Source organism: Sander lucioperca, chromosome 6, assembly GCF_008315115.2.
Source record: "Sander lucioperca isolate FBNREF2018 chromosome 6, SLUC_FBN_1.2, whole genome shotgun sequence".
NCBI lineage: Eukaryota > Metazoa > Chordata > Actinopteri > Perciformes > Percidae > Sander > Sander lucioperca.
The window spans coordinates 32,235,786-32,247,755 of record NC_050178.1 but is presented as its reverse complement, the minus strand read 5'-3'; the positions used below and the strand labels follow the sequence as shown (position 1 = coordinate 32,247,755).

The 11,970-nt window shown below is 39.6% G+C and overlaps 1 protein-coding gene across 2 annotated transcripts; it reads right to left on the bottom strand.

Moving 5' to 3' along the window:
* Positions 1-1,940: 1,940 nt before the first annotated feature.
* On the bottom strand, positions 1,941-10,942 carry LOC116066877 (proline/arginine-rich end leucine-rich repeat protein). 2 transcript variants are annotated; one of them, XM_036002445.1, is made up of 7 exons: positions 10,835-10,942; positions 5,359-5,796; positions 5,079-5,264; positions 4,790-4,947; positions 4,461-4,657; positions 2,882-2,957; positions 1,941-2,714 (listed from the first exon to the last, which is right to left on the bottom strand). In XM_036002445.1, exons 2-7 carry the CDS (start codon positions 5,788-5,790, stop codon positions 2,624-2,626), a joined length of 1,140 nt encoding a protein of 379 aa, XP_035858338.1. In that variant the 5' UTR covers positions 5,791-5,796; positions 10,835-10,942; the 3' UTR covers positions 1,941-2,623. The 2 variants fall into 2 exon arrangements, with proteins under 2 accessions (XP_035858338.1, XP_031178915.1); XM_031323055.2 differs by having other exon boundaries at positions 1,944-2,714; positions 5,359-5,794; positions 10,844-10,942.
* Between the last annotated feature and the right edge of the window lie 1,028 nt (positions 10,943-11,970).

Genomic DNA, 11,970 nt, shown 5'->3' with positions numbered 1-11,970 from the left:
TTTTAGGGAGAGATAGTGGTGATTGAAGTTATTTAGAAGTATTCCTGAAAGAATTTGCGCTGAGCTTCATATCCTACGTAAGCATGACATTTGGAAGGTGGATAGTTTGTAAGTGTCCTGTTGTTTTCCAACATTCTGCACTGTAGAGTAGCGTTGATAGTGCAAAGCTTTGGTAGATCTGAAATTTTGGTTTCGGTGCTGTATTGGTTGGATTTTCAGTTTAGTTTAAGTTTTTTGATGGTTGTGCGTGCTTTATTGATCCGGTTTTAAATATCTTGGCTTGTACACAACATGTGCAAGAAAGTACAAACAGACTCCAGTTCTATGGACAACAGACTGGTGATCAACAGCAGTAAAACCAAATTCACGCCCATCAACATCAATACACCAACAGAAATAACAAAAGGTCTTAGACAACACTGATAATTTCACATACCTAGGAGGAACCATTTACCACAATGGGGGTACAAGCCAAGATAGTAAAAAACATACAGCAGAGGCATAGTGGTCAAAAACTCCACAGGGTAAGAAAAATCCCACTCTAAAACAGAATTCGCCTTTCCTTAGTTTTGCAATCCCAATTTTGTCAAAAATGACTGTGACATAAGTTGTGTTGGTGTCCGCTGCTGCAGAGTTATCAGCAGAGCACAGTGGTGGAAGAAGTATTCAAATATTTTACTTCAGTAAAAGTAGCAAGACTGCAGTGTAAAAATACTCTGTTAGAAGTAAAAGTCCTGCATTCAAAATCTTACATACTTAAGTCAAAATACACACTCACAAAAGATGGCGGCGCGGTAAGACGCAGCGGCCACACCGGGGACCTTAAGTACCTTCTACAGAGGGACTATTGAGAGTATCCTCGGCAGTACCATCACAGCGAGGTTTGGTAACTGCACTGCTGCAGAACGAAAGGCCCTGCAGTGGATTGTGAGGACGGCTGAAAAGATCACTTGTGCCTCTCTTCCCTCTCTTTCTGACATCTACAACACCCACTATCTGTGCAAAGCCATAAGCATTGTTAAGGACACAACACACCTGTCCCATGCACTCTTCTCCTTACTGCCATCAGGTAGAAGGTACTACAGTATAACTGGTGAAGAGCTTCTTCCCTCAAGCAGTCAGATTGTTGAACAATAAAACATGATGCCAATTTTTCACACTGAACTGAAATGCGCTCCTGCACTTTTTTTTCTGCTGCTAAAATTCTATATATTCTACCTTCATACCACACTGTGAACCTAACTTATAACAATCAGTGCTATGTTACAAGTCTACTTATGCCCTGCCTGTTGTCTGTTGTCTGTCCTGTCCCTTGTCTGTCTTAAATGCTCTACTTTAAGTAGTAATTGCACTTTATGTATAGTCTATAATGTGTGTGCACAAAATGTAGCCTGTCTCGAATGTCATTTTCATATATTTTAAATGTGTAACACCACTTGATCCATGGTGAAACGTTGTTTCGTTTCACTATATACGGTGTATATGGTTGAAATGACAATAAAACCCACTTGACTTGACTTGACTTGACACTATTAGCATCACACGTAAAACAAATGTGCAGAATCACACATTTCAGATTCATATATTGTCTCCATCATCACTGGGTTATAATTATTGATGTAATAACATGTATATAATTGGTAAAGGTGGGGCTAATTTAAATGACGTTATATAGTGCTTGGTAGCTTAAGCTATGATATCATAATTGATTAGTTGTTTTATATTTTCTATTACTAAACGTACATCTGCAAAGTAACTGGTAACTAAAGCTGTCATATAAAGTAGTGGAGTAGAAGTAGAAAGTTCCATGAAATGGAAATATAGTACAAGTACCTAAAAAATGTACTTAAGTAGTACTTGAATAAATGAACTTACATTCCACCACTGACGGAGCTTATGAGAAGGTGGTAATAAAATCTCTAAAATCAAACACTATCAAATGATCAAAGAAAAAAGTTTTATTTTCCATTATTTGTACAAAGCTTCTTTATACAGAAGAATAATATACAGAAGACTAAGAATAAAAAGAATAAAATGCCATTTTTACATGAAGTACCTTGAAAATAACAGGCACATTTAGGACAGTTTCCACTACATGGTAGTTATGTTTTAAACTGGTTCTTCTGAAATCCACTGCAGGTCTGTTTGTTGTCCATGGTGGCAACTCTACTCTGGTCACATCTGCTAGTGAACATAACTACCCTCCATATTTGTAGCATGTCTGTCAATGTACCTGTATTTTCAGGCGTTGTACTTATTTTAGTTTTTTTGCATTGTATTTCTACAAACAAAAACAAATACTGATAAAATATAACAAAAACCTAACCCTAAAGTTCAGTATATCTACTCTTTTTGTAGATTTGTAGTTCAAGGTTTAAATTCCTTTGAATTTGGCAACAATGAATCTACTAAACTATCATTGCTGTACAGTTTTTTCATCTATTTGTCTTTCAATAACGCACGTTCAACAGTATGTACGGTTGATATACCTTGTTTTTCACTGAGCATGCTTTGCCTTTAATTGAGTTGGCACAAAGTGACTCTGTGTGTACTTGTGTGTGTAATGTATGTGTGTGGTTTGTGTGCATGTGTGCATAACCCCAGGCCTTTAGGCACGTTTCTCCTAAATGACAATAGAGTGGAGGTGTCTGAAGCACATGATGACATCCAGAGGGATCGGGGGGCTCAGATGATTTCCATCCAAACGCAGGTACCTGACAAAACAGAACAGGTGCGTAACATGCCATTACAATGACAACTGCTTTTTAAAACTCATTTGTTCCTGGCATCATTATTGTTGTTCCTATTTACTTATTGCCAAAGGGTGCCACTGTACCAGTTTGTATTGATGAGTGCCAAGTTGTGACATAATGTGACGTACCTTAGTCTGGGCACCAGATTGAGATCGTTCATGACGGCCTCCGGGCTATAAGGGCAGAGCAGGGTGCCATTGATGCCTGCCGGGAAAACCCACAGTCATGAATGGCCAGTCCTCAAACAAGCAATAATAAGAAAAATCTGCCAATTGAATAGGATTATTTTACTTGCTTATCATACTAATAATTAAATCTTGTCAATTTATTTAGCACTTTTTAAAACAGAGTCCAAAGTGCTTTAAAACAAGAGACACCTAAAGAGTAAAAAGTAAGAAGATTTTTTTTAAAATAGCAGAATCAGATACATTTTTATGAAGTAAAATTATGTTGGTGCTGGTGTTCATTTTACTTCAACGTCTTGAAATAACTTTGGAATGAAATTTTGTCACTATGTTGTAGATTTTATAGAATTACATTTATTTCAGTTGTCTTCATTCTAAGTCAATCAGAGTATACAACAGTGTAGCAGCTCATAAGTATCATAAATTCATTATGTTTTAACAGATCAACTGACTCAGCTCCAGGTAAAGTTAGAGTTAGAAAAGAAAACAAAGCTTCTGAGAGCTGCAAAGTCGGATGATAATTCTCTGTGGGTTTATTCCAGTGAGTGAGTAGGTTTAAATTAGATTAGGCCATATAAAGTGAGGCAGTTCAAGTCAACTGACTCATTAAATAAAATTCCAGATGTAAAAATGTGTGCTTGTAGAGTTAGAGCGCAACGCGTCACACTCTGAAAGCCACGCGCACTGGAGGGGAAAACAATTTGCGCCACAACATAAGTACCGTATAAAAGACATGGTGTCACCTGGAAAACATGGAAGTGGCTGTACACTGCGCTGCACATATTACACGCATGCACGCATGCGCACACGCACACGCACACACACACACACACACACACACACACAGACACACACACACACACAGACACACACACACACACACACACACACACACACACACACACACACACATAGACACACACACACACACACACACACACACACACACACACACACACACACACACACATAGACACACACACACACACACACACACACACACACACACACACACACACACACACACACACACACACACACACACACCACATGCTTGCTTGTTTTTCCTTTGCTATAGTGTAACAGGATAATAGAAGTTTATTGATTAAATAATTATTGATTATGAATCTGCTTAAATTAAATACATTCTATTACACTTTAAGGAGCAATGGTCAGTGATTATTTGTGTATATGTTGTAATAACAGCTGGTTGTCAGTGCTCGGATTCACTCCTTCACTGTTCACTTTATAAATATGAGATTAATTATTTAAGATAAATAATATCTGCTTTTTTAAGAGAACACCCATTTTAAGACTGTATCCATAGTTCAGTTATTGATCCCTGAATAGTATTTCTTCAATTTGATAAAGTTAATAATATATCAATATTCATAACTTTATTAATATTGATAAAATACCTTTGATGCTTGCTAATTACTGAATCTGTGTCCCCCAAATTCCCAACATCTGCTACCTCTCACAAATCCTTAAGATGGTGCAGATTGCTGCTGAGATAACTTACTCTCGATGCTGTTGTGGTTGAGGTGCAGGTGCTCCAGGTGACTGTTGAAGAAAGGAACAGAGGCGAGCTGGTTGTGGGCCAGTTGCAGGTCCAACAGGGTGGATATGTTGAACACAGACTTGGGAAGACCTTTATCACTCAGCAGGTTGTAGTTCAGCCTTACAAACGCCAGGTGGGTTAAGCCTTCGAAGTAGTCTCTGAACAAGAGAACAATGGATGAGAAGAACAACTGTAAAATTTGACATCCAACCTTTGTTTAATAATGCATGCAGTGTGTGTATGCGTGTGTATTTATCAGCTATTTGACAACATGTGCACTGTATACTTGCTTTGGGATGTCATCTATGTGGTTCCTGTCCAGGAAAAGCTGTATTAGGGTACTAGGTACGCCAGCAGGCATCTTTTTCAGGATGTTGTGAGCCAGATTGAGCTGCATGAGGCTCTTCAGGTCCTTAAATGTGTTCTTTCCCAGGTCATTGTCACTCAGCTGAGAGAGAAGTCATCAGACACTTATGTTTGCTCCAGAAATGCATGCAGTACAGATGGTTGACCCTGCTCATACCTAAACAGCCCATTGTAGTAAGATGCTCACAAAGGTACTTTTAAATAGAAGTTAACCTGGTTGTGGTACAGGTCGAGCAGCGTCAGGTTCCCCATCTTGCTGAAGGCACCAGCAGGGATCTTAGAAATACGATTCCTACCGAGGCGGAGCTGTTCTAGGTTTGCTGGAAGACCGGAAGGTACCTCTTTCAGGTGGTTACGCTGTACATAGAGGTACAGCAGTGCTGGGATCTTTTCAAACACCTGCACAAGAGATAGATACAGAAAACACATTTACAGTATAAATGGTTTTGTGTGATTTTCAAATCATGAATATGAATCGAGGAAACCTTCTGACGTTTTTGTCTATTCGGTGAATACGGTTGTTAGCCAAGTTGACCCAGCGGAGCTCACTGGCGTTGCGGAACGGCTCTGCTGTCACTTCTGAGATGTAGTTGTTCTGCAGATACAAGTAGTGGGCTCTAGATGGGATGACAGGGATCACACGGATGTTCCGGTTCTCACAGTTGAGAGCATTGGGATAGCTCGGGGAGCATAAACACTCTCGGGGGCAGTCAGGAAACATGGAGGGTGGGCCCAGGATGGGAGGTGGGAAGTCTGTTGGCTCCTGGGGCTCTGGTTGTGCCGGTACAGCAGGCTGGGGGACAGATGGCTTCCTGGTGGTGGTTGGGCGCTTGGTGGGCTTCCTTGGCCGAGGTTTCTGGGTAAACACTGCCCCCATCAGGAGGAACAGAGCCAATGCAGAGAAGAGTTCCGCGCCGGCCTTCATCGTCCTATGACAGAGCACGAAACAGAGGTAGTTGATTTGTAGACTCTACTGTATTTACAGTTACATGGGTTGAGAGTTAAGAGAGAGAAAGCTGCATTCCCACAACACACAACCTGTCATTTTGGTTATGCTGGTTAGCCAAATACGGTCAGCTCATCCTACCCACACAGAAAGTTTAACATCATGTACATTGGTCTTTTTTTGTATTTCTTGCTCTGTGTGGGAGCTCTGGGGCAGTGCTCCCTCTCAAGTGGGTACAAACCCTGCTTCCTTGATTAGCAGTCATTTACAGGCTCAGTCCAGACGAAGGCATCTCTGATTACACTGAAAACTTCAGCAAGCAACTGTTTGTATTTGCCTTTTGATTGCTCGTATTTTGAAAGGGCCTTGGGAGTATGCTTTATGACATGCGGCAAAAATATTTCCAAGCCCTATTGATTTTTGTTCAACCTGTGTTGAGAGAAAGAGTTTTCAGAGTTGAACTGACCAAGTAGTACTTCGACAAACATAAAGCATGTTTCTTTTGGATCTTAGTCATGAAAACACAGACTGTAGTGCTGTAAAGCAATATGTTAAGCAATCTGCTGCTTTGACTTTTACTCAACAAATGTATATATACCTGATGCTGCGCTTACATAAGTGGAAATGTTGCTATTCATGACTTCAGTGTTGTTGAGCTGAAAATAATTAAGATATGTACACTAAGAGAGTAGGCTGGTTAACCCTAGCTTTCATACAACCTTTCCAGTTTCCTTCAGAGTTTAATATTGTTAATAAGTATGTGCATCAGTGCTGTGAATGGATTAGTTATTGTACAGGATAGTCAATGTCAAAGTGACATAAATTGATATATTATTCCAGTTAAAATAAATGTTAAGATGGGGGTTTGTGGTTTGATGACACAAGTGAAAGAGAGTGAGCAAGAAAGTAGACAGTGATTTGTTTAATTTGATCTAATCCAAGAGAAGGAGGGGCAGATACTGGTACAGGAAATTAGTACTTATGAGGGAGAGGAAAGGAAACATTTTGGGATAAAGGCTCTATTGTCAGCACTGGTCCAGAGGGAGTGTTGTGGAGGGGAAAACTGCAGGTCTGGTAGGTTAAGGCTCTTTGACCCAGGAGAGGCCAAAGGAAACTGGGCTAAATCCCAGTGGAGACAATCTGTATCTTATTGCAAATACAAAAGTGTTGCAAGCTGACGTAAATCCACGATAGGTTAGGTTTAAAGCTGACACATCTTTTTAGAGAACAATTCATGTTTTTATTATGCTTTAGTCTTTTTAAAATGGCTTTAGTCTAAAATCTAGTTGTTTAAATTTAAGAGTTTCTACTTTGCATCTTTTAGCACATTGATAGTATACAGACTCATCCCAGCCACACCTAAGAGTTTGAACTTTCATCAGGATTAATTTGTGTACTGTAATTGATCACTTTTTAAAAATATGTCCGACAGATGTGTGCAACTTAAATCAGCTTAGGTCTTGTGTGTGTACAATGTAATGACTTCATGTCCTCACACACACACACACACACACACACACACACACACACATACACACATATATACACACGTCTAACTTAGCATCTCAAGTATTTACCCTTCAGATAAATTCACTTTTCAAACTGGATCGATGTCCTCTTGATTTGGAATGAGTGAAGTTTTACATTATTCAAAATGTCTGTTTGTGTGCATTTGTTTCTTAACACTGTGCATTGTACCTCATTATGCTAAGCCTGCTGTAAATAATCACCACACAGCTGTCAAAATACATAATGCTTCAGCCAAAATGCACCCTTAGTTTCCAATCACTTTGCTCCAGTTGAGCAGTCTTCTGGCCAATTTGATAAACATCACATATGAATCAAGGGGCAGGAATGAGGCTCAGAGCCATAATCTGTCCTGCCTGGAAAAACAAAACCGAACTTTTCACTTTTCACTTTCCCTGGCACTGCCCTTTCTTTTCCCTCTCAGCCACCCAGAACCTCCCAGCCCCTCGTTCAAAACCAGAACCAGCTCTCCTCCCCCACTTGCTGCTGTCGTCAGGATTAGTAGTCTGGCAAACAACTAAAGACTCAAAGTCAGAGATGGCTGACTCATTGATTTAATATTTGTCACCTCAATGAGCAAATCAGATCAGTACAAGAACTACACAGTGGGTCAGAGATCATTATACATTGATCAGATTCACATTACATATGACTGTAATTCATTCATCACTAACCATGATTAACTAGTTAATCTGACTTTAAAACCCCAACAATATTGTGATATCTATAAGATATATAAGGAGTGCATCCTCCTTTTAAAGACACCAGGTAACACATGCAAGGTCCACTTAGTGTCCGGAAGCTTTTGATTATATCACAGCTGTATCGCAGATGTAGTTTGTCCAGTTGTCATGGAAATGCAAAATCACAATTTTACATTTGCATTTGTACAAAAAAGTTGAAAAGGACTTGTAGAATCACAATTCCATGACACATTGGCAATCTCCATCTGCTGCCAGAAGAACTACTAAATGGGCCTATTGGTGGGAATGTATTCTCAATTGCTGTTTCCAGGGTCAACAATGCATTTTGAACCTTGTCTACATATCAGTTTTCCGTATCTAAAATATGCAAATTCCAAATATGTCCACTAACATTGAGACTAGCCACAACTCAATATAAATATATCATTAAAATATTTATTTTCTCACGATTGAAGATGTTTTAATTGTGCTTTTTAACATCTATGACCAACATATTATTTATATCAGTCACAGTACAATTGAAGATATTTTGAACTGCAGCTATTTTTGTACGCTTTATATTTTAATGCTATGAGTACTCGTACTAGGCGAAAGTCCTCTTGAGATGTCCATGTGTATCAGGAGATTTAAAAAAAAACATAATTCTCAGCTGTCCAACAAAGCTCTTTGTTACCACAAAGTTCTTGATGATGTGCTCTTTCCTATTGATTTTTTTTCTTTTGTTGGCAGACCAGGCACTGTCATTGCTTTATGTAAGTGTAAATATCACTATTGTTTTGATAGACCACTAAATGAAGCCTTGAATAAGAGCCGTGTCACGCACAGCTGAATTCAGCGATCTAAATCAGATATCTGAAAATATAAAAATGCAAATAACATATAGTGTATAGTATGTGCCAGTATAACAATCTTCTGACAACTCATTTCTATGTATCTGAAACTTATTATGGGCAGTTAAGTCCATTTGAACATACAGTTTTTTTGGATTGCTAAACGACAGTGGTCACAACTGAAGCCACATGTGCAAAACTCTAACTACAGTCTGCATTACCAACAGTCACCTGAACAGTTCACATCACCTGCAAAACTCATTCCAAACAACACAACTCTTCGCACATGTCTCAGAACAGGCTCAGTGCAGCCAAACACTGTCATTGAGATAACACACACTGTCACTCAGAACACACTGAGAGTAAAAACACTAGCATCCAACACCAATACAGATTATACAAACTTTTAATCTTTACAGTTTGAATAATTTACAGTAAGTTTAAAGAAAAGATTTTCACATGAACATTTTTATTTTATAATATACCAGTTTTTTAGGAAACTAAAGGAATGAAAATCAACAGTTTGCTTCAATAGATAGATCATTTTATTTTGCCTGTAGTAGTTTATGTAATGAATGAATAAAACAGTTAAAAACTAAAGGTGCATAATATAGTAACAAAGAACATTAGATGTCCTCTCTTGCCATGCACCTGCATCATCGCTAAATACAAATGAATGTGGTGTTTCCATTGCTTCTACATCCATTACTTTCTGAAAAACAGTAAGTCGCAGTTTTACTTAAATAACCTGGACATGTTGGTATCTTTGCTCTTTTACCTGTTTACTGTTTCTCTCAAACAGTATAGTGTATAACTGATTCATTCTTATTTGGTGTTTCTTTATTTCCAAAAAAAGTCTTTCTGAGCTTTCCCTATGTAATTTATATACAGTATGTGTTCACTAACACATATTTCAGTTGAAATTGCAATCAACAGTGTTTGAAATGCACCAGACTGAAATCCATTCTGTTTTGAATGTGTGGTTAACAGTTTTGAAAGCAGTGTGTTAGCATTAGAACAAAGTGCTGTAAATTCACAATGTGTAGATTTTTTTTAAAACTGTGTTCAAGCAATGAAAAACGAACTAGAGTTTGGTCCACATGAACTGATGCTGTGCTGACTGTAGTTTTGCACATGTAGCTCCAGTTGTTCCCACTGTCGTTTAGCAATCGAAAAAAAACTGTAAAGATGGACTTAATATTAAAATGTATTGGTATACATGCACCAGAAATATTATAGTTTCAGAAGTATCTGCTCTCCTTTTGAAACCCTCATCAGCAGCAGATACTCTGCATTAGTATTGTGGGTGGGGCAGTCCTGCAGTGGCTGTGCAAAGGTTGGATCTACATCTATGGTACGGCAATATAGATGTGCTGTGAAGGTGTTGGAAGGTGCACTGACAAAAACAACTGATGAACTAATACAGATAAAATTACGCTATTTTAAAGTAAATTGAGAGTAAAAATGTTGCTGTTATCACTTCTTCTTTGTCCTCAACATCAGCCAGCTCACCAAGATCAATTGTTTTCCTTTTACATTCTTCACAGAGGGATTTTTAAAAGTTCAACCCTATACAGTACACTGTTTCACCACAGGCAGTGATTTTGGAAAAGAAGCTGCGTGCCTGAGAATTTTCTTTCACATTTCCCGAATATTCCTTTTCAGTTTTATATGAAATGAAGGTGAGTGCGCAGAAGTGGAGAAAAGCACTAGTAGAGTTGAAGTGTGCGGCGGCTCCCTGGACGACAGAGTACCACTTTGTATGGCACAGCGTTTCTATAGAAACACAACAGCATGGCTAAGCTGTGCCTGTGCCAGGATTCCCCCCTTAGTCCACAAACACACATGTACACTGATCTTTCTGCCTCTCTCTGTTTCACACACAAACACACTCCTGTCTGAATTCTTATCTTATTGATAATGTCCCATCTAAAACAGCCCCCCCCGGAAACAACAAATGAAGTTTCTTACCTGCCCTCTTTTGTCAAATCACAAGTTTTGTGTCTTTTCTTCTCTCTGCCTCTCTCACTCTTTTCCTTCCCCTCCCTCTCTCTCCCTCTTCCTCTGTTTCTCTCTGTCCCAAACCTCTCCTCCCTCCCCCCCCCCCACTCCACCCCTCCCCTCCCCTCTCTCTCTCTCTCTCTCTCTCTCTCTCTCTCTCCTTGGGTGGACAAGCTGCCTGTTGGGTTTGTTCCCTGCGTTTTTCCCTCTGAAGGTCACAGTGGTTCTTTCTCCCCCTCTGCTCGGCTCAGGGCCAGTGAGGTTTAATCTTAATTCTTTGCGGGCTCTTTCATGTTTCTGCACTGTGTCACAGTATGTTATTATTTTTGTTCTGTTGCAGCATAGCATGAGAGTGTGTCTCTCAAATAGATAGTGTGCATGGGCTAGTTTGCATATTTGTGTATATGCACATATTTGTGTGTATGCATAAGCATGTGTTTCTATTACAGAAGTCTTGGGAAAATGCTGTGAACACTGAAACTCTGTTAGGGAAAGCCCAACTGTACTTGCATCTCGCTGTCTCCCACCCACCCTGCTATTGTTGAGATGACTGCACTCATACCCAGTCATGTGCTTTTCATTAGCAGCATCCATCTACTGACTCCACGTCATCTTTTCTGTGTCAGTTTTCTTTTCTCCCAGTATCAACTCAAACAGTCTGATTACTGAGGTCCAGCTGAGGCATATGGTGTTGTGTAGGGTCTTTTCAGGAAGTGGGGCTGTGTAGCACTGTGTTTAACAAAGTGTGAGCCTTTACTGTATGTGTGTTAGTGTGTGTGCGTGTGTGCGTGTATGCGTGTGTGTGTGTGTGTGTGTGTGTGTGTGTGTGTGTGTGTGTGTGTGTGTTTATATGCCACTGGGGGTTAGGAGATGTGTGCTGTCCTGCATTCCTGAAGAGTGAGCTGCAGCAGAAGGATAATGAGGCAAACATATGTGGGGAACAGTTTCAAACACACATGTACTGTACACATGTGTGCCTCCTTCTCCCACTTTCCCTCATCTAGTTTTTTCTTTTCATCAATTCTCTCCACTGCACTCCTGTCTCCTCTTCACTCAGTCACCAGGTTTGGGTTATTGAGCTCAGCTGGGAGCAAACA